The sequence below is a fragment of the Hirundo rustica genome, chromosome 1, assembly GCF_015227805.2.
Source record: "Hirundo rustica isolate bHirRus1 chromosome 1, bHirRus1.pri.v3, whole genome shotgun sequence".
Lineage (NCBI taxonomy): Eukaryota > Metazoa > Chordata > Aves > Passeriformes > Hirundinidae > Hirundo > Hirundo rustica.
The window spans coordinates 22,332,411-22,358,251 of record NC_053450.1 but is presented as its reverse complement, the minus strand read 5'-3'; the positions used below and the strand labels follow the sequence as shown (position 1 = coordinate 22,358,251).

General features: G+C 41.9%; 1 protein-coding gene across 1 annotated transcript in view; it reads right to left on the bottom strand.

The window, feature by feature from the left end:
* Positions 1-8,076: 8,076 nt before the first annotated feature.
* NIPAL2 (NIPA like domain containing 2) overlaps positions 8,077-25,841 on the bottom strand; it is a 73,202-nt gene continuing 55,437 nt past the window's right edge. The window contains 8 exon segments of the mRNA XM_040081790.1: positions 8,077-8,171; positions 8,476-8,570; positions 9,887-9,950; positions 11,751-11,839; positions 14,205-14,340; positions 18,271-18,367; positions 21,802-21,923; positions 23,882-23,941. Of these exon segments, the coding sequence (XP_039937724.1) occupies positions 8,077-8,171; positions 8,476-8,570; positions 9,887-9,950; positions 11,751-11,839; positions 14,205-14,340; positions 18,271-18,367; positions 21,802-21,923; positions 23,882-23,941 (758 nt within the window).

Genomic DNA, 25,841 nt, shown 5'->3' with positions numbered 1-25,841 from the left:
TTGGCAAAATTACCCCAAGACATCTCTCCTTTCCCTGCCCTTTCATGGGTGCCTTTCTGGCACCCAGATGAAGACTTTGCTGACTATAGCTGGAGATTAAGGGAGCGCAATAGACAGGAAAGTAAGAGTCTATTTATCCCTGGCAAAGCCTGCCTTTTTCTAGTTTGGATGGAAAAGAAGACGAAAGTGCACGGAGCACTTGAGTGAACAACAAATGGCATAAGAGCAAATGCAGCGAAAGGGAATGCCAAGGTTGTCATCCCCCATCAGCAGTTTGGATGAGTTTCCCCCTCGGAGAAGCACGGGGGAGGCTGTGGGACCTCGTGCAGGAAGCAGGTGGTTTGCTTTACCCAGAGCCATGCGTAATGGCCAGGGAGCTGCACCGCACGCCGGCCAAGCTACAGCAGATGGGCTGCAGTTTGCTCCACTCAAGGATATTTTTCATGTTATGTGTGGAAAAGAGCAGTAACCCTTGTTTGTTATATGAGGCCTTGTAGGATTTTATTTGGAAAAAAGCCATTTTTGAGATTAAAAAAAAAGCCATTAAAAATGTGAGTCACTGTAATCACTTTTAAAGTGCTCTGACAGGGCTTTTTACTTGCAAAGACTTCACTTTTAAAAGAAACTTTTTTTAAAATGAAAAACTCTACCACAAATTATCTCGGGCTAATTGAGGTGACATTAGGAATCTGTTCATTTGAAATTACCAAGAAAAACCACCCCAAACACCTCAGAGCAGTGGATCCAAACTATTCACTGTGTAAAACTGCCAGCAAAATAGCTGTGTCTGTTCTGTGGCTTAACATAGCACCTTGGGCTGTAAAAGCACCACAATATTCCCTCCGCTGCAAATGTATTTCAAATCTCATATCCCCAAAAGGGTTGGGGAACACTCATTCCTTGTTCAGGGAGAGGAAGGACCTGAAGCACAGGGTCCACCCAGGAGCTGGACCCTGTGAGGTGCCTTGGGAACCACAGAGTGGGGAGATCCACAGCCTGAGTAAATAAATGGCTGATCATTGGAATGATGATCCAAAGATGCCAGGGCTGGTATGCACATGATGCTACTCTTTGGGGTTTGGATGTCCCAGTCAGCATTGCCAGATGCTTGTGTCCTTTTGGAGAGAAGATGCCCAAAGTGCTGCTTTCAGAACATAGGCTCAATGTGGGGCTGTGAGCAGCGGGGGACAGAGAGAGCAGAAACTTTTCTGTCATATGTTAGCATCAAATATCAGCATCTTTTCTCTCTGGTGCACCATCGCCAGAGAAGAGACCAACTGACCTGGGCAGGGTCTTCCCACATCCATGCACTCCTCCCAGAGCCTATTTACTTACCACACCTCAAACAATCTCTGAATTAGTCACCCTCCTCCCAAATCCAGGCTGAGCTCTCAAATCTCTCAGGTGCTGAAGAAAGGGAAGCTCTGTGATGTTGCTTGTTACCACTGCCAGGTAGCACCATACCTGCGTCAGACCCTGGGCCAGAGGTTTTCAAAGTCTCCTGCTGTGCTGGTCTTCCTGGAGACCTCTGGGCAGGGGCATCTACTCTTTTGGACCACCACCAAATTCAGCAATGACTCAGAAATCAAATCACTGAAAATAACTGAGGCTGCTGCATCTCTGGGCGTGCAGAACAGCCGACGATAAATTACAGTGTCAAAACAAAGCGTAGGCACCTCCCTGGAGAGGTGGCAGGGCTGCAGCTGTGGGAAGTGTGGAAAGCAGGCATCCAACCACAGCACACTGGGTCTCGTCCTGTTCTGTGCTACTTCTTCGGTGCTGTTACAATCTGATTTTTACTTTGTGCCTGGCCAAATTCAGACACTGGAAAAATGGAGAGAAAGCAGAAAACCACAGAAGACAATCTGAGGACTGACAGAAGTATTTGATGGTGGGAGATTTAGGAGCTTTATCTCTAGCTTAGTGAAAAATCCATCATACCGTATTTTGCTAGAGGGACTTACCAAGTGCTTTAAACCACTGGCAAAAGGCAAATAGCTGCAAGCTAAACAAGTTAAAATAGACATAAGGCAGAGTTTAAAAGCAAACAATGACTCACTGCTAGTAAAAATTTCTAATGGCTTTGGTGGTTCCTCTACTTTGACTAGTAGGAGAGGATGGGTTGTCTTCTTCTGTAGATGGGTCAAAGGGTTCACACAAGCGCTTGGAGGAGGTTGCCTGACTTGAACTGTAAAGGAGCCCAGGCCAGATGACATAAAGCTGCCTCCTTAAATCAACAACCTTCGTTATTCACAGCGCTGAATCAAGTCCTGCAACACATCCACGCACCCAGAATCCAGTCAGTATTGTCGGGACGTGTTGTTAGTTAACTGTTAAATATTGTCAGGAAAAATAAACACACGGATAACTGTGATGCTTAGTCACAGTAAATTATATTCCTCAGCTCTTTTGCATTGTAAAGCACAGAACAGCAGTTCATGAAAAACCAATAGAAGGCCCAATAGTTTGTTGTTGTGTTCTATTGCTGTACAATGTGTTACCAGCCATAACCTTCAGTGACAGGTAAGAGCTGCTTAATTGGCAGCCTCTGTGCCATGCAAGCATTCTCTCCTACTCTTGGCTGAGGGCATTGGAGAGCATTAGACAGCACGAAGCTCTGCACCTGGTACACATGCTATTGAAACTCAAGAAAAACTTCTAAATTTTTTTTCACATGGAGAAAAAACTCCTGATCTTTTGCTCATGCTGCTCTGGATTTATGCCCACAAGCTATCAAATGGAAGACAAATGACAGTGCTGTTATTTCAAGCAGTTTAATGATTCTGGCAAAAGACCTGGCAGCAGACTGCAAAGATTTCATCTAGGCAAGGCAATGCCTATTCCAAGAGTGGAAATCTTCAACTGGAGAGCTGGAAAGTGCATGTTTGTGCTAGAGGCTTAAATCAATCATTTCTATTTTTCCCAAAGTGATTTAGGAAAGTACAGAAATTGGCTCCTTCATCAATGGCCACAGGCCACTTTTCATGTTTAAGGTATTAGTGCCATGGACTAGAGTGATATATTGACTTCATGTAAAGCAGCCACTGTTAGCAGCACCTGTTTAATCATTCCTTTACAGTAGCTGTAGTTTGAAAGCTGTCAACAAGTGCCTTGTTGACACTGTCAAAAAGGAGCTCAGGAGACCACTGTACATTACAGGTCCCCCGGAGTGATTTCTCTGTGTTCATGCAAAACTTTCCTGCCACCAAAATACATTTCTGAGTCTGCTGCTCAACAGCATCCCTCTCACTGCTACCTTGTGATCTGACAGAGATTCCCCTGGGACTGATGCCTGAGTTCACTAGCAACCAAAATACTGATGGAGATCTGTACTATGAAATGCACTTTGAAAGACTTGGACAAGTTTTAGGGGCCTAACTGCAAAACTGGGATTTGGACTAAGTAAAAAAAACCTACTCAGCAGCCACCTAATCCTTTACTTAGGCTTGGAGATTCTTGAGGTGCTAATAATTCTGCTTCTGTGGATACCAAAATTGTCCATGCCTACTCTAGTGGCAATCAGAAAGTAAAGGGAATGTAATCCAAGACTGCAGGTTTACACAACTTCCTTGTTGGGCACTCTCTATAAACACTTCCCAGGTGATGGGAATATTCTGGCAGTACTGTATCTTCTTTATCAGAGCAATCCTGTGGTGTATAGATATCACACAGTCTAATTTCCCTATAGGGAAGACCCAGCAAGAGCACTGCATGAAAGAGCACGTGCCCAAGAGGCTCAAGGAATCCCATTCAGCATATCTCAAAAATACATTTCTGTGCAGCCTCAGGGGTCAGATTGGCTACGTGTGCTCTGAACAGATTTAACACATGGCAAGAGGACAAGGATCCTTCCTACACGGTCAGGAGTGCTTAATATGTAGCGATGTATTTGCCAGTGCTGCCTCCTTTTATGTTATAGCTAAAGGGTTACATCAGCCAGGTGCTTGGGAGGTGCCTCTACAAATTTCCCAGCTTCAAAAGGTTGAAACGTCTCCCATCTGCCAAGGGAATGTCGCATTTCCTCTCCAGGCAGAGAATAGTCATCCTTCACTCCCAGACTTGTGGGAAAGAAAGAAATAAAAACCAAAACCCAAACTAAAACCACAACAAAATTATATGAAATCACTCTTTTTTCACTGATGTCCCTGACTCTATCTCAGAACCCCAAAACATTGCAAACTCAGGATTTCTCAAACTCCTGAGAATTGAGAGCACTAAACATTTCCCTATCTTTTGCTCCTGAAGTGGCCTCGGTCTGCAAATCTTTCAGCTTGGCTCTCCAGTAATAATTATGGTACTTAGCCTCTATCTCCTTTCAGCTAGTTGCTAACACAGTCCAGCTGATTTCTGCAGAAGGAATGAACAAACAAATTTGAACAAGGAAAATGTCAAGCCTCAGAGGACAGTAACAAAAGGGCATACAGACAGCTCAGTCTAATCATTTGCACCCCAGTGTTAAAAAAGGAAGCATTTTTCTCTGCAAGCAACCATCAATCCTGCATGAAGAGGGCTGGAAGGAGACATTGCACGGGTGAGAAGGAGTTTGAGTATAGGAGATTTTCAGTCCATTCTCCCAGCAATGTTTATACACCTTATTGCAAAGAATCATTGAAAATGAAATAATAGCCCTTGGAATCATTTATAGTCAGACATGTGTCCAGGGTTTTAGCTGACCTTGGGACACTGCTGGTTGCCACAAGCTGCCCATCCCAGTCCCTCTCAGGGCCACTCATCACTCAGTACACACAAGCCAGTGATTCTGGCGCTTAAAAGACCTTCAGAAGCTCTCAGCTGCATTTGGGGCATGGTGGTACAAGAAGAACGATCTTAGCAGAATGCTTGCTGTATAGAGAATCTCCTCAGAAGGAGAGAAATATTATTACAGTTCCCCTGAAGCAAGAGAGGTCTCACCCCCTCTCCCCCTGTTCACATCAGTCTCATCATATGTTCCTGTCAGTCTGGCTGGGTCAGTTCAGAGAGCCACCCCAGCAAGGAGAAGGATGCAGATGCTTTCTGCAGGATGGGTGAACTGAACTGCCCACGGGAGGCCACAGGACCTCACAGCTGGGAAAAAGAGGATGAGCCTTTTGGCAGGGCTGATCCGTCCAAGCAGCTTGCCAGGTGCATGAAACCACAGCTTCAAAGCACAGAAACTCAAACCCTTAAAAAGTTCAGCCTCTTTCCTTTGGTGTTAGGTGACCACTGCCCTTACATGCAAAATGCGAGTCTGCCAAAAGCTGGGCTGAAGTGAGTCGCAGGCAATCAGCCTGCCAGGTGAACACCAGGCCCCTCCCAGGGGCAAACAGACAAAACCAGTCCAAACTTTGTTCATTTTTTGCCAGCTGAAACTGTTGGTAAGTGCATCCTGCTATTTTACGGCAAAAATTAAACGGTCTTGCTCTACTCCAGAGCTCCATTTCCAGGCCCATGGCCAGTTAATACTTCATCTCTTGCTACAGCGTGACCAGCAGTGGAACAAGCACTAAATGAGTCCTGCTGGTCCTGGTCTGTCAAAAATCCCAAGCTGGAGCCTGAGGGACCACGTGAGACGCTGCCTGCCTACCACACCTTCTCCTGGTTTGATTTCTGCGGATCCCATGGAGGATCTGATCAGGAAAATTCAGTCTGCAGGCACCAGTTTTGCAGCTTATTATCTGGCCCACATTTCTGATGTCAGGAAAACCACTGCAAGAAAATAACTTGTTATTAAGGAGAAGGGCTCCAGAGATGATCTTTTATTCCAGTGCAAAGGCTTTTCTTTTAGCAGGCGTCTGTCTGTGGTGTTTGCAACCTAAGTATGGCAAGCAGAATCTGAAAATAACATTGATTAGAAACTGATTCTTGAAACAAGTCATGTCCGTTTCTTAGCAGAGTAGCAATGAATTCTCATAACTGAGCTTTTCCAATCCTGTAATATATTAAATTAGTTGGAATATATTAACCTCTCAAATATCGTGTCAAATCACCACTTTTAATTGTACATAATTTCTATCAGTGTTTTGGTCCACAAATTATTCTGAAATACACTACAATTAAAATAACACATTTTAAGCCTTATAATTCTTTAATAAACCCGTAAGAAGAAAAAAACCAAACCATTGCTTAAGAAGAAATACAGTAATTTAAAATAAATAATTTTGCCACACATTTTTACATTTGATTTCTTGCTTTAAAGAGAAAACCCTAGACCTGGTAACCTTTATTACCTCCTGCAGCCCTCCTGAGCCATGGTAACAGATTTTGGAAAGATGCCCAAGGTCAATCATTTAAAAAAACAACAATACAAAATCCTTCCACCCATTTGTTTCCCAGGTCACAGAATGAAAACCTGTAGGCCTCTTATTTCCATCTTTAGCACATACTCTCTCTTGTGACTTAGAAAGCAGCTTAAATTTGACTTGAGAAAGAAAGGCATGTCCTTACTCCCTGGAGAAAGCCTGTAAAAGTCATGCACTTTTTTTTACAATTTTAATCTTTAGAAACTTGAACTCAAGATGACAGGTGGGAAAGGAAGGCCAAGCCAAGCACTTGGTACATGTAAGGTGCAAACACAGAGTCTTATCCTGTGTCAGCTGGAAAAGACCCATATTGAAAAAGAGTTTCACAAGTCCCCAAATGCCATAGTTCCTGGGACATTGTGGCACATGAAATATTGCAGCTCTATGTGAGTTTTGTGGCATTTGAAATGAAAGCGTCTTATGGATATTCATCTCTACCTTTCTTAAAATTAAATAAACGATTATTTGAGAAAAAATAAATAATCCTGAATCAAAATACACACAGTCTATGGCCCCTACCCATTACTGCAGATGAATTCAATCCTAAAACAAGACATGAACATTCTACAAGAGCACTTTGATTTGTTTATGCAGAGGATGTGACCAGCCCCTACTGTGCTGCCTGTGGTGGATCAATAACACCATGCAGGGATAAGTGCATCCATGATGAATGCCTAGAAGAAGCTTTTTTGAAGTGCATCCATGATGAATGCCTAGAAGAAGCTTTTTCGATGTGACTGAGAGACATCAAGATGTCCCAAATCTGAACAAAAAGCCTGTACTCTCATTGTTCCCACCACTTCTGGCTCTTCAAATCAGTGTGGAGACAAAACCATTTAATGAAGGGGAAATTGTAAAATTACTATGGCTCTTTGTGGTCCTGTTTTTTACAGCCTTTCATCATGCAGAATTACCAGTAGTAACAGGAGTTGCCCTACTTTTTTAGGGGTATTTTTCCAAGACGAAGACCCTGGCTACCCCACTTCCTCTGAAGAACTATGCATGTTCTTCACTGAAACCTTCTTTTGGTGAGAACAGAAGCTAAAACTCAGACTAGACTATACCAACAGATCGTAGAGCCCAGTCCAGCCCAGTGCACAGCACTCCTCTGGAAGGATGTAAAATGTCAAGTATAGCACCCTAGTCCTGCTTTGCCTGGGTACCTCAAATGTGCCCACGTGCCATTTGTTTATGGCAAATACTATCTGGCCACTCCTCACACAAGTACTGATTTCCTTGGAAGATAGGAGAATTAATCTAATGGCAGGAGATAATCAGGACTGTTCTACACACAGAACAAAATTATTTTTGTGTACTTATTTGTGTCTACTGCATAAATGCTCACGGTTTTGACTCCTGAACAGGAAGGAAAATGTTTAAAAGGGATTATGTATATAGCAGAATACGTTGAAATCACTTACAAAAACTCTAATTTCTCACCTTTGTCTCTAAGCATTTACACAGATATGAGGGGTTCCAAAGGGGATTTTTTTAAATCCTGTTCTGGGCTCATTGCATTTAAAAACAATTAAAACTCTAAAAATGTCCTCAAGAGGCATTGATACTAGGAGAATATTCCATTTCATTAATGGTTATTTGGTTTTTGTTAAGGCTTCCTTTATCTTTAGAAAACATTTGGTACAATCATGGGGTAAATTAATTAGGATTAAATAACACTATGACTCATCAACATAGAGAAGTTCAATGTATACTTGAATATGTTCAATAAAAAAGTGCTACTGGTCCTTGTTCCAGTGCTGTTCCTCCTGTTGATTGGCACATAAAGTGCTTCCTTCGTTCAGCTTTGCCTTTTCACCGAGTCATCTTCCTTATTCAGTGTGCCATAGCATGAACTGTGAGAATCTGGTTGTATTTTGCCTGTCAGCTTTTGTCCTAAGGAAATATAGTGAGAGAAGGAAAAAACAACAATTCTGTGAAGAATTTTAATAAATTCCCCCAATCCATCATTTAAACATTTTTTGCTCCAGTAATCATTGTTTTCATTTGACTGGTTGTAACAATAGCTTGCAAAAACCCTGAAAAATTCTTTGAAAAATCTGTTGGGAACAGGAATAGAAATTAAGGGAGCAGTATAGTTATTAAATATGACTAGAGCACATTTGTGACTCAATTCTCCTAGGTCATCCCATTATCTGATACCTCATTTAAACAGAGACAGAAAAAAAGCCCTACTTACCAGGAATATGTCCACAGTCAATAAAAGGAATTTGTAAATGCTCCTCTTTTTTATTTCTTGCAGTTATAATCACACCAAGGGAAGACAGGAGACACCTGCAAAATAACAGTGGCACAGTATCATCAGATGCAGTTCACTGCATCCGAGATGAGAATTTCTTTCCATGTTTCTTTTTCAAGGACTTCCAAACCCAAGTTGCTGAGTTTATAAAGAAACACTTCTTCCTGGCAGCTCTGTAAATTTATTTTGGGCTTCTTTCAGTCTAGTTTTTGCCTCCTGAAGCTTTATTATCAGTTCCAAAGGCTCCACAGCCAAAATTACACTTCCAGCAATATATACCTAATCAGATGCCTGTGAGTGTGAGACCTCAACATTTGAATCCCTGAGCAAATCTTCACAGAGCATCCAAGCTAGCATTCTAGCATGTGCAGTTTCATTAACAACTCAGTCTTGCCATGGACAATCGACATCTCTGTCGTTTTTCTCATTTGATTGTGTGTCTCAGGGGCAGGCTGTAAGCCAGGAGCAGTGAAAAACTGCCGTGGTTAGACACGTCTTCTATGGACTGTGTGTTGGACACACAGCCCCTAGTTCCTATCTGCCAAATACATGGTTGCTCATCTCCATTTTTTGTCTCTTTTCCAGCAGTCAGACAGGATAGTGGCTGTTTGCACCTACTCCAGCCCAACTGCAGAGGATGAAGATGTCTGTAGCTATCAGCCCCATTTATGTTACAGCACTGTGGCAACACACCTCCAGCAGTTCTAGGAGATCTTTTAAACATTTTGTGCCCATTATTATAATTGTCATCTCTCCCAAAAGCTGTCATGGTGCTGACAGCCAGCAGAAGGTTTCTGCTCTCACAACACCCAGGCCATTCTTCAAGAAGTTATATAGCATGCTCTGAACTTTTCCGCAGGCACGCTGTGTCTTTCTTGACACAGGAAGATGGGGGAGAGTTATTACAGTGCTACCTTGTAGGCAAGCGGCTCACACAGATGCCCATGCCTAGGGGCAGAAAAAACCAGCCAGGCACAGCAGTGGAAGGTAACATGGGAGGAGATGTCTCACAGCTGTGAAAGCACCCCCTATAATTTGATATTTGGTGGAGAACAGTGACTTCTCCTTCCTGCTGGAGGAACACATGATGTTGGTTTTTCATTCCATCATGAGATTAGTAGTTCACAAGTGTCTCACATTTTTACATATTTGGATTCAAAACCAGGCCTCCAAACTCCCAAAGCACAGACATCAATCTTTCCTTTAATGTTTTTTTTATCCTACTATAATGGCTATTCCATAATACTTTAATAACAAGGTGGGTTTCTTCTTACTGAGAAAAGAAGAGATTCCACAAGGCAATGCTGTTTCAGTACAAACCTTAGTGCAGATTTTAGGCTGATACACTTACCCGAACAGAAACATGAACACGCTCAGTAAAGCTGCACTTTGGAATTCCCGGTAAAATATGACCCCTGGAATGTGACAGAAACAAGAATTGCAGATCTTGACTGGCTTCCAAGTGATATGAATTACAGCTGGGAGGGTCAGGAGAAGTGTCATGCTTAAACTGAGCAAAAAAATCCCAAATAAGGTATTAATACACATTGTGATGTGTTCACTTTATGTTCTATATTCCATAATCTAGGCTTTCTCAAGATAGTGCATAGGACTGGAGAAGATGTAGCCAATCAGGTTGGAACATGTGCTGGGTTAGTAATTGCACAGATGCACGTATCTTTTGCATTGTCAGCAACAATTTCTGAGCGGGTCAAACTCGAGGTCTTTTTCACAAGCAGAGACATACCAATATAACTAAGAGGTTCTTCATGGACTTCGTTAAGCTACTCCAGCAGACCATGTGGACATCTTAACTCCAATTGGGAACAGATTTTCAATAACTAACTGTGTCCCTGATGTTTACACCAAGTGAAGGGCTCCAGCGGCCAAGTTTGCCAAATCTTTCTGGCTGAAGGGATCGCTAGCTCTTTCTGGTCACCCCTCTTCCAGGAATTAGCACCTCTGTAGTGGAGGTGACAGAACCAGATGTGTATCTGGATCTCAGCTGCCCCTATTAACAGCCAAGTATATTTGCTTTAAACCACTGATGAGCATAGCTCTGCTTAAGAAATGCCAGAGTGGGACCCAGTGCAGCTGAAGTGTGACTGTGTCTTCAAAGGGTGTAACTGGGAGTGGGGGAATCATGAGACAAGGTACTTTCCATGAGCACACCAGCAAGATTCAGCAGAGGCTGTTCTTCTAAGCCCCACACTGGTTTAACTAACCTGGTGCAAATGCATGTGTATCCACTCTCAAAGCTATTAAGCCATTCCTGAATAGGTACTTGATCCTCTAAGGAGGCACCAGGCCAAATTCCCCATATGGTCACGGGAACACAACCCCCTTTTGGCACAAGTTTCCTCTCGGTCACAAAGTGTAGGTCTCTCCTAACACAGGTGTTGAGGCAATCTGTGCATGAAGCTAACTCCCCTTCTCATTAATGGCAGCTCTGCATGAGAAACTCCTGCACAGCAATGACAGGAAAGCCCCCAGCGTGCGTTAAAATGAGTCATAAATGTTCTAACAACATGATCATTTTGGCTCATTGCTGATACAGCATCTTAGTCGTCCTCCCAGCTCATGTTCTTACGCTGCACACCATTTCCAAGATTTGCAGTCCCTCTTTAACAATGCTGAGTTCAAAGTTCTCACCCAGAATAAAATATTAAATGCTTAAAAAGTTTTTGTAGTCATTTTATTTCCTTCACTTAACCCAGAATTCCACCTTCTGAAATGGAATATACGCTAACTACTATGAGGCACAGCTGGTTGTCATTTGAGTAGTTTGCCAGGCTGTTAAAATTACTCTACCAGTTCGTATAGGGAGAGATGGGGGTGCACATGGTAAATGCATTTACTGGATGTCAGTATGAGGCCAGGATAAATGCAGGTACTTCTAGTAAGCCAGCAAGGTACAGTAACTCACACATATCTATTTTGGAAAGGTTAGTATTTGATTATTTTTATAGAATTATGGAATGATTTGGGTTGGGATGGACCTTAAAGATGATCTAGTTCTAACACCCTGCCATTTATTTTGTTTCAGAAGTTGTGAACTTATTTATTTTTCAGAACTTAAACACTTATGACTTAGGAAAAGTTTCTTTCTGTGAAGACAGATATGACTGGTTTGGATTCCTATTCACAGGGTTCCTGTTAGTGAAAATCTGATGTTTAGGAAATATTTCTGTAGAGAAAGAAGGTCAGAAACAAACCTGAAATTATGGCACTGGTGGTGACGAACACAAAATTAATGGGAACAACTGCTGTTGCTTCATACAGATGCATTGCTCGATTCAAGAACCTGCAAGAGAAGAGTTACTGCATCTCATGCCTACAGGAGCTTCCTTGCACTTTGAGCCAGCTTAAGCCATTTCTTGTCAGTATAACAGTAAGTGTGACCATTTCTTACCATAACAGCAAGTATGGACAGCCCTGGACAGCATACACATATTGAAATTACTTTCTTGGTTTGACTCTGCAGAGTACAAATTAATAGGTGAAAGAGAGAAGGTCGGCATGGATCCTTCTGGCCATAGGCTCTCAATGGACATGTTTTTGAAGCACTGCTGGAAAACTTTTGTCAGCCACAGATAAGGGAGGAATGCTAGGGTATTACTGCTTATGATCTGCAGCAGTTCTTGGAAGCAGTGCTGCCTGCAAGCAGCCAGGGACAAGTTGCTCTAATTCAAACAGGTTGTGCAAGGGTATACTGGCATCATGGACATGAACATGTGAGTTCTCGTAGGAACTGTTCCACTTCGCTGAAGTCCACATTGCTGCTGCTGCTGAATCCAGCTTGGCTGAAACACCTATTTGTATGTTTATCCATGCAATCACAGCCCAGAAACACTCTGTCCTGTGGGAGAAGTCCAGGAAGGTGGCTTCATGCTTGTGCTCCTTGGGTTGGAAACTCTCTGCCCTGCTCTTCCAAAAGGCAACGTGAACTCTCACCAGAATCATGAGCAAGAGCGTGCAGGACCACAGGAGCATGCATTGCACACAGACCTGCAGGACTGAGACACTGGCTGTGGAGCAGCCTGCACAATCTGCCAAAAGGCAAAGCAATTAACCCACTTGTACAGAGACCACAGCTATCAACATTCACCCATTGAGTGATGAATCACGAGCTGACACGGTGGATGCACCTGTAGATATTCTGTTATGTGAATAGTCATTTCAGAGAGAAAAATCAGGAGTCTGCAGAGTATATTCAAGCCTGTAAAAAGAACCACACTTGAATATTTCACTGGTGCAATATATGTGCACAGTAAAAATCCAAGCTTGGATCTGTTTTAGCCATTAAAATAATTGTGTGGTTATTTTAGCAACTGTTGAACAGTCTCCATGGTGCTTTAAAAATAAAGAAATCCTACATATCCACAGGATAGTCAGGATTTTGAAGTCATTGAAAACACCTCATTATTTTCTCCCATTTGCAACAAACTTGGTCACAGGGACTAAAACAGTGATAGCAAGGCCCAGCATTGGATCCAGGAGATTGTTGCAGCACAGGCTGTTCTCAGCTAATGAATGACAGTCAAATAAAATTAGAGAGAAAATAAATAAAATGAAAAATTTAGACTGACTGCACTGTCGCTGTTAGAAAATGCATCCAGAAGAATAGAGAGAAAGGAACACTGAGCCCAGGGAATGAAATGGCCACATTTCACTTCTGCTTTAATTTTGGCCAGCAAAAGAAAGAAAGAAAAAAATTACAAGATGGAGAGGTTAATTCAGCAGCTTCTTATTTAGCAAGCTCTTATTTCCTATTTTAAATGCCCGGAGCTGTTCTCCCAGCGAAGACAAGCTGGATGTAAATCACTTTATAATCTGTTACAGGGGAGTTCCTGAGTCAGCCATGGAGAGTCAGTGCATAATAATGCATGGACTTTCTGATTCCACATGGGAATGGTATGTTCTGCCATGAAAAAGCTGGGCTGGCTTTTCTGCCGGAAAATAATCATGCAAGTAACTACTCAGGCTCACACTGGAGCAGTCTAGATGAGATTACTGAAGGCTGCTATCAGCACCAGAAGCAGAGGGACAGGCAGAAAGGGAACAGACTCTGTTCGGCTGCAGGACATATTTTACCATGCTGCCACCCCCAGCAATCTGCAAAGGCAGCATAAACCAATCACTTCACAGACCAGAGGCCTGCAGGGGAAACTTGAAAGGTACAATCACAGAAGAGAGTAAAAGTGCAACATGCAGATTTAACAGAGGAAGGGAGAAAGTTGGGATAATCTCTCCTCTTCAGTCTGACCGGGGCCGTAAAGCTGGGGGACAAGCATGAATAATGAGGAAAAACATGGCCATTTGATTATTCAGCAATAAAGATTTCTAAAAGCAACCCCCAAATGACTACATAAGCATAAATTTCACTTAGTGGATTAAGACCTGTGCCAAAACCTTGCAAGTAAATTTGGGAAGACCTTGTTGAAGGTGATAACGAGAGGAGGTGTTGTCCATAATAATCAATTATAAACTAAGAAATAAAGTTTAAATAAACAATACAACCAGCTGGAGGCATTTTATGCATCTGTCAAGGCTCTGCCAGAATTTGTTGCCTTAAAATGCAACTTACATGCGGAATCATTATCAGTACCAAATAAAACTGTCAGATAAAACATGTAGGAAGGTTAGTAGGTAAGTAGAATCTCACTTACTTGATTTGGAAAGCACAAGAAGTTGCCATTAAAACACTCATGATATAGAAAACAGAGTAAGTTAGCTGCATTTTCCCCTTCACAGAGAGTGCTATCATGCTGGACACAGCCTTAACAGCAATGACAGTCAGTGATGCTGAAAGGGAAAAGAAGAGATTAGCAGGGCAGGACTCATTAGCAGGGACTTCAGCACATCAGTGAGGGAGGACAAGGACCCAGGTCAGAGCCACAGGCCTGATCGCTTAAAATAAGACTGAGGAAGGACTTGGGCACCTAAAACAAGCGTATGATTTTATAAAATCAGCAGCTAAGCTACTGTATAAGCTCAGTGGCCATAGATCCTAGTATGCTTTGTGTTTTGCCTTCAAGTCTTTTCAGCACACTGGACTCCCAGTTGAAGATGCAACAGCCTCCACATCTTCCACAAATACTTTCTTTAGCTCCAATTGCGAATTTGGAGCCCATGTTACAGTATTCAGGAGATATCTGAGAGGTCTGGTTATCTGTTCAAAGCAGTTAGAATGCGTCTTTACAGCAGCCTGCATTGTGTCACTGGCAGCCTCAAATAACTCATCATCCTCAGGATTTCTCTTCTGAAACAGGAGCTGGACAAAGTTGACTCCTGGGATCACATCCCAAAGCACCTAACTCTGCCCATGTGTTATATATATATATGAAGAGCAGACAAACAACACAGGGGTCTACATTTCATTTCAAGGGCTGGGCTCTTGCTACCATTTACTGGATTTATCCCACAGAAGGAGTATTTCAGCAGTGTGTTGTCAATCCATTTAATCGCTATCATTGCATCACCACAAACAAATTTCAGACAGCGGGCAATGGTTTTAGTACGTTGTCAATTCAGAGAGGTTTTGCAAGACAAATCTTTTAGAAAAGGAGCTGAGAACTTAGCTAAGAGTTACTTTACCTTTCCTTTTGGAGCTCTTGGTTTGTGGAAGCTAACCCAAGAACTCTGGGATTGCTGCAAATAAAATGTAACAAATTCAAAAACCCTAAAAATTCCAAGAGTCAGGCTGCAGAGACGACCTTTGGAGAAAGGTGGTTAACTGTCAGGAGCACCATTCCCCAGCTGAGATCCAGTTCCACCCTCGTGCAGAGCTGAGGAGTGTTGGATTTCAGTGGTCTGATTCATCCTCCTGTAACATTCAGATTGGCAAGGAGACCTGCACTGTGCAAAAGGTTCTGGCCAAAGGCTGGGAGAAAAGGAGGGGGAAGAAGAATGAATGCAGGTCTGCGGGTTTGATTGCAAGCATTTTTCTTATTGAAAGTCCAAAAGTTCAAGGGGAGTTTAAGAGCTGCATACATCCTGTGATGATCCTGTTCATCACCATGAAATTCACTGTTTTCATGACAACCTTTCCACCCAGCACTTTACTTCTTTCTCTGTAATGGAAACAGGTGAAGTGCTTTAACAAACACAGCTGTAAAACTGAGCAGAGGCCAAACACTGGCATGCAGTGGTGCAAATGCTATGATACAAAGTCAAAAATTCACTCAAGCCCCAACTAGACATCCATATAAAATCTAGATTTGCACTCTAACATGGGGAAGTTATTATTTTAAAAGAACACTTACAGTTAAAAATTAATATTTTGAATTGTCCTGCTAAGGGTAATGATTGCTTTTTTTTTTTTTTTTTTTTTTTTTTTAAATGGAAGGGCAGTTTCCATGCCTTATAATTTTAAGAGGACAGAAATGAAAGCACCACAGGACTGGTTGGCTGGTTTATATTCTTTGAGAAGCGAAATTATCTTTTTCATTAAAGTAACTCTGAAACAAGTTTCAAACGAGGGAGATATTTTCTCTGTCAGAATGACCTCCCCTCAAAGCCAGTGTGACAAATGTCACTTTCCAACTATTAGGGCAGAAAACTCTGAAATCCCACTATAAACTGAAGTGTTTCCCCCATACTTATGAAAACAGTAGATACATGAGGTAAGATGATTCTCACCAAATGAATTTGTAGAGCCGTGCTAAGCAAAACTTTATCAGATGTTGTGATCACCTCTGTATTTACTTGGTGGTGAAAGTAGCTTGCATATCCAGTGAAACACAAGGCTGCCCTCTCTGTAAAGAAACCTTTCTACATTTAATTTACATCTGCATGAACACTCCACCAGAACTATATCACCGTCCATGGGCACACACCCCTTTGGCAGGCAGGGCCTTGCAAGGGCTGCTCCCGTGTCACAAAGCTGGGAGCAAATTAATGGACAACTTTTCAGCCCCTCCATCACTTCACTCAGCAGAAAGGTCGGAGTCCAACCAGAGTGTTCTAAGCGCAGATTTGTGGGGACTGCCAGGCTCCAGGACAGGTGCAGGAACCAGAGGCAGATGCAGTTCTGAGTTTCATGCTCAAGGGAATTGTCAGTATTTCAGAAGGTCCCGTGAACCAGGATTTGTTTGCGTCTTCTTTAACAGAGCAAAAATAATGACACATTTTTCCTCAGGTTACATAAGCTCACAAAACCCTCAGCAGCCACCAGGCGAAAATGAATTATGGTGGATTGCGGCCAGACCACGGGACTGCAGCGGGCCCAGGTTTGCAGCCCTGCTGCCGCTCAGCAGCTCGGCGCGTCGGGGCTGGCAGGATGCAGGGCAGAGCCCGCAGGGCAGCGCAGAACCACTGCCCACGTCCCCAAGGGCTTGCTCGGGGCAGCATCGCGGTGGGCCTGCCCAGAGCTGCAGCAGGGATGTGTAGGAACACATCTGGAAGTCTTCAGGCTTCCAGCTATGCAGAAGGAGGCTGGAAGGAGCGCACAGCGCTTCACACTCCTCACGGCCGTGTCGGAAGCTGCAGAGCAGCTCAGGAGAGCTCTGCCAAAGCTCCAAGGCTCTGTGCTAGGAGCTGGGGGATAGCCACACTCACACTTCCCTCCTCCCAACCAAGAGCAGTTGGACCTAGGGCTCTGGGGGCTCTTCCATCTCTGCCTCATGCAGGGAGTGTGGAAATCCTTCAATGCTTCTGCAGAGCTACACATCCTAATGTTCCTAGGGCTGGGAAATCTCCATAGGAATACTGTCCCCAAAAAGTTGCTCTGAAAGTCTGAGTTTTTCAGCTGAGTAAGAAACCACTCGGGGATCTGAAGGAAGGGAGTTAGTAAATATGAGCTTTTTTCACATTCAGTTAAATCCAAATTTTGCACCTGGAAAACTTTAGTGAAATTCTATTTTATCAAAACACTCAGGGTCATCTCCATTAGAAATGTAAGTCTTTGCAGACTGATACATCCACACACTGAACTGAGAGAAAAAATAATCTTCGACTTCAATGGCACCTTTCACTTCAGCCAAAGACTTGTGCCATGAGGGTTTCACAGAGAAACAAAAACACAAGGACAGTAGAATTTGTCACACGGGGTGGTGAAAATTCTTGATATAATTCTGCAAGCATGGGAACTTTAGAGACAAACTCCTGACATTTCTCAAAACTGATTCAAGTTTAACTTTATTGAAAGCTGCTGATAAAATTATCTCCTATATTCCCCTGGTTATTGATTGTGGTGACAATGATAGAAAATGAAGTTCAGTGGCCCTCTGAGTTGTTCTTCTTCTTCAGGAAAGGTGGTAAAATATGAAATGTTGCACATGCAAATAGTCACAGATAATTAAAAGTGGCTGTACGCTCACAGCATATCAGTGCATTTGTTTATAGAGTGCTTACAAGGTCTTCAGCTGCCCTGCTTTAGAGAACTGATTTTCACAGCCTGCTCTCCAAAACCAAGTTTTGAATAGTCTACTTTCCCAGGATCTAAACCTAAAGTGTTATTTAAAACGAGATTCAGAATACCATTGCACATAGCATATTAATTTGAGGGTATCTGTAAAAAGAAATAGTCCCAGCAATAAGCACAGAAACTATGTTTAATAATCAGCTTTTCTCTTCAAAAAGAGACCCCAGTAAAAATCATCTTTAAATGTTTCAATGATTCTTCTTCAGCACACTGCTTTGAAATAGCTTTAATCTAAACTGTCTGGAGAGATGGAGTGACAAGGAATTATCAAATTACAGACAGGAATATTAAAGTGAATAATATGTTCTTACCCAGTAGAGCTACCATCATTAACAAAACCACGATGTGTTTCACAGCCTTTCTTTTGTAAAAATATAGGAGAATGCAGAATATTATAATTTCTAAAATCTGAAAATAAAAGAAAAGAAAGTTAGAACTCTGAAACTATGTAATAAAGCCTTCATTCAAAGTCTTTGAGATGTCACAGTCATTTTTGCTGCTCTGTTCAAAGCAAAGAATAGCTTTATAAAGTATCTTCTGCTAAAAAATAACTATTGATTACCTGACTGAGCTATCAAACAACTGTTGTCATTTATCTTTTCTGTTATAGCAAAAATTAAACTTTAAGCTTTTTTATATATCTTCACTGTGATCTCCTGCTTAAAAGCAAAAAAACCCACCAAGAAAACACGTCTGAAAGGAAACAGCCAAGCAAAATGATCAAAAGGACACAGAAGTCCCCGATGGCAGCCCTGGAAGGGGAGCACAGGTCTGTGCGTGTGGTCAGCTCTATCTCCTGGGGAAACCCCAAAAGCAGCATGGTATAGGGCCAGAGATGGCAGTCCTGTGGCCAAACCTAGGGAGATAAATGGTGTTTGCTTTTCAGGGCTGCTGTCTAAGTTTACTCAGCTCCATCAAGTCCCACATACTAAGCTGGAAATCCAAACAATTAATTCTCAGTGCTGCCCAGCAGCCTAACTATTCTTCCATGGTTCTCTGCCACTTGGTGACCCACCCACAGGTCATCTTTAATAAGAAGACAAGGGAGAGTCTGTGATGATTAAGTTTCACTGCAAGCAAAGTCCATGGCTCCAAACAGGGCCTTACACAGCTGGGGCGCCCCAGCTGCTGTCTAAAATTGTCTTCTGAGAACTACCCAAAACAGTCCTTAGTCTCATCACTGATAGCTGTGGTAGTGATAAATATGAAGTCAGGAATGGGAAGGGCATAGATTATATCAGCTTCACATACCCTGTTTAGAGAAAATGAAGGAACTTCACCTGCTTACAATCATCTTTGCTATTACAACTAATCTCTGCTGAGGTCTCCTCCAGCCCACATCTCTTCAACATGTTTTAATAATCATGTTTTCCATGTTTCTAAGCATTACCAGAAGGCACCAAAACAAAATTCCACATTGTCTGCCTCAGATGCTTTTCTGGCATATACAGCATGGTCTTGAAGGCACTTCGAAAGAAAAGCAGAAATGTTTTGAGCCTGATTTTGCAGAGATTAAATATTAACAACCCAACTCTTACTACGCTTCTGTTCAGGGAAACCTAAGAGTTTCATCTATGATTTATGTCTTCTGTAGAGACTCAAAGTGTACATAAGCAAAAGAGAAAAAAACTAGGATAGTCATCCTTGCTCAGACATAATTATGTTACTGCAGAGTCTCAGAAGGTGACTCAAAGTTGTCTTGTGGGAATTAGAGGGTACTTCTGCAGAATATACCAGTGGAGCGCCACATGGGGATGTTTACCACCCACAGAGAACACTTCGTACCACTGGAGCTTTGTGTTTCTCAGCAGATCACACTTTGGGGCTACTTTTAGAAAGATCATTGGACTGCATTATACTTCTGTACTGTCTCCTTATTGTATATTCATACTGGAAATTCTGCAGCTTCTGCTGCACTTTTTTATATCTCAACAGCCAACTTATGCTAGGCATTTTACAACCAATTTTGAAGAGCTTGTTCCCTGCCCAGGTTTACAAGAGAAGGTTTACAGCAGGGTTTGCTTGATCTTCCAGCAGCATACCAGGGAAATTAGGCTGATATCTCAGTCTCGTGAGAGATACCGTCCCCTTTCTTTGATCAGAGGAAGCTCAACACAGATGAACCCATGGAACAGAAGGAACACATGAAGTTTGATATACTGTTGGCTCAAGATTTGCTGTGCATTTGCTCCACCCTGTCCTACAACCTATGCTATACATGTAGAATTAGATGCTGGCTGAGATAGGGAAAGGACAGAAGAGGAGAAACTAAGTTCAGAGGTCACCTACTACCTCCTCACAATGTCTCCTAAGAAGAATACAGCACAGTCTTCCTATGTATTCAATTGTGTTCTTGAAATTAAGTCCAAAAAGTCCTCAGGTGGGGAAAAGCCCTTTTCCAGGAACCTGTTGTTTCCAAGAAAATGTGAATGGTATAGCACACAGAAATTTCTGGTGTCACCAGGTGCAGATAGGGAGTTTTCTCTCTCCACCCATTTCTACACAAATGAGTGAATCAGCAATTTAAAATCAGTGCCTAAAATGCCAGGCTACTTTATCATCTGTAAGTGGAACTGCATGGTAGAGGGTGATATTCAGTAGAAAAGAGCATTGATATCCCTATTTTGAACTCTCTCCTCTTACTCTGCTGATGGCATGGACTTACTGAAGCTCTTTTAGATGCTGAACTACCTTTACTGAGTACCCCAAAACTCTTGGGTATTGCCTTCAAAAGCTTCTCTACTGCCTGAATGAAAGTACATGTTGTGAGTTATACAGCACGAATATTAATTTTTACCACTGAGCTGTATCACCATCTTTCAGGATCTTTTAAAGGACACACTCACAAAAAAAAAATTAAAGAGAGTTTAAAATGCACAACAAATTGAAAGAGAGGATCAAGGTTTTTTATGGTAGTATGTAATTTGTGTTTAATCAGTAGTTCATGGATAGTTAGAGGCATGTAAAGCCTGCAGGCTGGGTAAAAGATTAAACTCTCTACTCAGTGGCTTTCTAACTGAGATTCCTACTAAGAAAAGCCTGGGCACTGAGAATCTAACTTGCGTGTGTCCCTTTACTGGGAAAAGGTAACTGCTTCTGAAGCTCCTACATTACATCTTTTACATTCAGCTGGAGGAAGACGTTTTCAGCTTTCTAGAGGAAAAGAGGGACAGAAATTTATCCTACTCACTCTGGTCTTGCTCCTGATGTTAATTAAACACATCAAAGAAGATGTATGGTGTTTGAAGTTTGTATACAGATACTTTAATCAAAATGGTATTTTTGTATTTGAATTCTATTTCAGGTTCAGATTAACCTACGTGGCAGTGAAGCAGCCCCACCCTTCCCCCCTTCACATCTCAGCTCCACACAAAGCTCCTTTCAGCCAGGCTTAACAACATGGGAATAAAACAGAGTGATACAAAAGACAAAAAGCAGGACCAAGAACATACAAAGCCTGATTTTTAAAAGCACAATTCCATCACATTGCAGAAAAGCCCTGAAAGTTAGATGTATAGGCAGACAGGGTGGCATGAACACATATATAGGAAACTTAAACAGTATTTATTCAGGGTTTCCTTCAAGTTCCCCAAATATCAAAATCTTTCCACTCTTGTTAATCCTGCCCAATTATGACTTTACCCTGACATGTAGTTAAAAGTGTCTTTTGTTGCTGCATATTTTCAGTTTGGATTCAGTAGGATGATGAGGGACTTTCTCTCCTATGAAAATCACAAATTTATCTTCAGGAGCAGTTCTCCTACCATTAATTCATAATGCTATAAAAAGCCCAGTAACCCCAGTTTTTCAGATTAAGGGAGTAGTGTGAACTAGATACTCACGGAATATACCAAAAAAGGCCAGCTTACTAAGTAATTCTGCACTTGTCTTGCTGTGAGCTCTTGAGGTACATTTGGAGTGAATGCCACCAACAAGTATATCCCTGTTATTGTCAGTGCTCCTCCTTTAAAGAAAAGGACACATTACTTTGGCAATACAGTATTTGGTAATCATGGTCATACTTGACTTCTAGCTGATTCAGAAATAGTTTCTAGATGAAAATTTAAGTCCATTTAAACAGATTTATACTTAGATAATTGGATTGCCTCGCATTATCTAGTCTAATTTTTATTAAAGACTCAAAGAATTTTTGAAATGTGACAAAAAGTTGTCAGTAAAGCAATGTGAATTAGGGTTCCAACTCCACTATATATTTTCAAATGCAGTCAGTTCTAAACCCAAGTGTATGACAAAGGAGAATTAATCCTTTGAATTTCTCCCAGGCACAAAGTGCATCACACAAAACTTAGCCTAAAGTGCAAAGACAAGTTTCCTATTAGTGCAGTCAGTTAGATCATTAACCAGTGTAAATAAACATAGCTGTCCCGAAGTCAGTGTGGCCACAGAGATCTGCACCAGCAATCAACCTGCCCCAGATGCAACACATGTGCCAGTCCAGCGCTCAAGTGAAGCTGCCACAGGGCCAGCATTCTGGCCGCTCCCTGTTGTATTTGCAGATCTATGAACTGTTTTATATAAGGATGATTTGCAATAGACTGTTCAGCCACTAGGTTGCCAGGGCACCTTTTCAAAGCTGAACTTGCATTATTATGCTTTTAATAAAAACCTGCAAGTTCTGCCTTGTGGACATCTGCCTGTGACAAACACAGATGTTCACTGAAGTATCAAGATAGAAGTGAGATTATCCTAAGATCATAAACTGTATTGGATTAAGGAAGATATTAGCTAATCAATTTTTCTTCAAGTAATCTTTGAAATTCTTGGTAAACCCATAAATCTGTGCGGAATGCAAGGCTCAGGAATACAAAACGAAGCACATCCGGAGGGCTTTGTTGGCACTGCTATCTCAAACAGTTCCCTTGGAAAAGCAGAGCTGTGTTATATTTATGTGCTTGCAAAACCATCACCATATTTCCCATCATACAGCTCATTCTTATGGAATGTAGCAACATTGTTAAATCCATCTTGCAAAGTCAAACTCACAGAAATAAAATAAATCAGCTGAACACTAGTTAAAGCAAAACACAGTGTATAAGGCCATAAGGGAAACATGATCAGTGAAGGGAACGGGGGGGTTGAATTTAGCAGCTGAGCTGGCAAACTTGGATTCCAAACCTAAATAAATCGTATATAGTATTCCTGGAACGATACTGAACAGATCTCTCCAACACATTCATGAGAACAGCTGTCCTCACTACAGTTTGGACAGTCAAGCCTAGATGTTAGGAACCCACAGAAATATCAGGTGCCCTGCATCAGGTGCACTGTCCCAGTGGAGATGGCTTGGTGTAAAGCCCAAATCCTGAAATGTGCTTTCCTCTCACTATTACTGCATTCAAGTTGAGTAGTTTTGATATGCAAAAAGTCTTGGACACAGACAAAAAGTTGACAGGCTTTTACAGTGAAGACCACATTTCCCAAGTGAAGACCTGACAATACGATTATTTCTTTTTTGAAGTGATAAAACTAAAACCAAAGGGAAGTTATCACTTAAAATTGAGCTTGAATCTTTGTGCAATAGCTATGCAGCAAGAAAAAAAAAATCTTATATTCGAATAAGCAACTCAATAAATTCCCTGGTTTTCTTTATTCCGTGTTGTACTCATAAAGATAATACTAAAGACAACCTCAGAGGCAAAAATAGAAAATTAAAACAAATTTGAGCAATAAGGGCACATAAGGAATGAGTTATGGTTGTAAGAGCAGAAGATTTGGGAATACAGTCTTTTCCTCATGCATTGAAGATTCTCTCTTTTTATCACTTTTTCCCAATTTTGCAAGTATCTGCCTTGAAGCACTTGCTTGGGAAAGTGGGAGTGTGAAGGTGGGGGGCTGCGTGAGAGTTACAGCTTGCTAAGCATATGGCAGCACACATGTTTAAATTAGCAAATGCTTACTTACCCAATATATCAGCAGTCCTCATGGTCTTCTTTAGGAAAAAGACAGAAATAAATGCACTACCTAGAACAGAAATATAAAGACCTTTATATATATACATGTTTTTGTTAGAGTATCAAGTGCTATAGCAAAAGCTGCCCTGGGACAAGTTTAAATATATCTCATGGGTGTTGTTGTTGCACCATACCATGATACAAACAGCCAGCAGTCCATTCCTGCATCCCACCAACACTCGGTTTCTGTAAGATTTCAGATGTTTCCAGCAGGCCCTGACGTGGTTGAAAAGATGCAATACCCTTCTTATTTTCCACGCAGGGACACTGCTTAAACTGCTCTGATTCAGTCATATGTGGAAATGTCAGGCAAACTGGGCACTGATCAACCTTACTGTTTCACTCCCCTTTTGGCTACCAAGTCACTGTATGCACTTGCTCAAGGCAAATTGCATCATAGAACAATAAAATTCTGCTGCTTTAGTCTTAAATATATTAGAAGCTTATAAGCCAAGTAACAGCAGTACAACTGAGAAGGAGAAAGTCGCTGCAAAAACACAGTATTTAGTATGAACTAAGTGGTGATGATGTCTGCAGACAAACAGGGAGAAAACTCCACACATACATGTACCGTATGGGAGCACTGTCCATGGTCTTCCAGAGTGATTTGCTCTGAGGAAGGAGAAAATCGGAAGTGAGTCCTAGAAATGATTTCCTGTTTTCTGGGAAACGCTTTCTCTTGTTCAGCTCTTGCATCTGGCCTCTGCCAGCTCCTAGTCCTGCCTCTTCAGGATGGGCAGCAGCAGGGAAATGAGCAGCAGTAGTGGCTGGGGCAGGTTTTGTGGTTAGCAGCTCAGAGTGGACATGTGCTAGAGAGGAAAGAAGGGTTTTGAACTTAGGATAGATGAGACTGGGAGACATGGCTCTATTCACCATACAATAGCTACCTCTAACACGACGAAAAAGAGGTTGGATAGCTCCTCTGTAAAAGAGATGAGTAAAATCCTCTGGGAGAGATGCATCAGTAATGTTAGATTCACTCAGAATCCTCAAAGAAAGACTACTCACAGGAGGGACAGTGAAGGGACACATGGAAACAGAGTCATGGGATGCTGCTCCAAGAGCTCTCTACTTGTCTATAGCATGGTTTACTCTTGAAATAACAGTTCAACAGTTTTAAAACTATCTTTGCCCCTTTACTGTTCTCATGAAAAATTTAATTTGTTATTAGCTAGTAGATGTATTCTGGAAAAATCTAGAGAGGTTCATACCAAGAGGTAAACAGAGAACTGGAATTCAGCACCAGGCCTCTGTTTTCCAGTCAGTAGAAAATCAGATATAGCAGAAGTCATAAAATTAAACTGTAGCAAGAGTGATGGGGATCCATGCAAACAAGTAAGTGCAATAAAAGGATCTTCAACTGAAAATGCCTCATTGAAATTAGGTTGCCAGATATGGTTTTCTCTATTCAGTTCTTCAGTGACGACTTTGCCTGATGGTATCCAGGCAACACTGGTAATAGCACAGCTACCTAGGTTTATAAAAAATAGAAGGGACAAAACCCAGGAAAAAAGCAGCAGCATCCAAGATAGTGCAGGAATTAATTACAGCTCTGTCTCCCTGCTCTCATAGCTTTCACAAATCCCACCTCAACCCACTCACCTAGACAGTCTTTGTCACAGCAAAGAGCTGCTGCTTAAAGGACTGATACCTCAGTGATTTTTTTTTTTCCCCTGTTCTTCTTGTTTGTTTGTTTTGAGTACTCCATGTCTGAGCTCTCTGCATTCAGCAGAGGTCTAGTAAATGCAATTCCACTGCTGGCATCCAATTTGGGATAAGATGAGTTATGCCCAAGTGTCAGCTTAGGGGGATCACAATCTCTGAGGCTGGCAGAGGGCATAAGGAGGTGCTGGAATGCAGCCAGATAATGAAACTTGTCACTCTGCTTTAATAATGCATTCAAAGGCAGG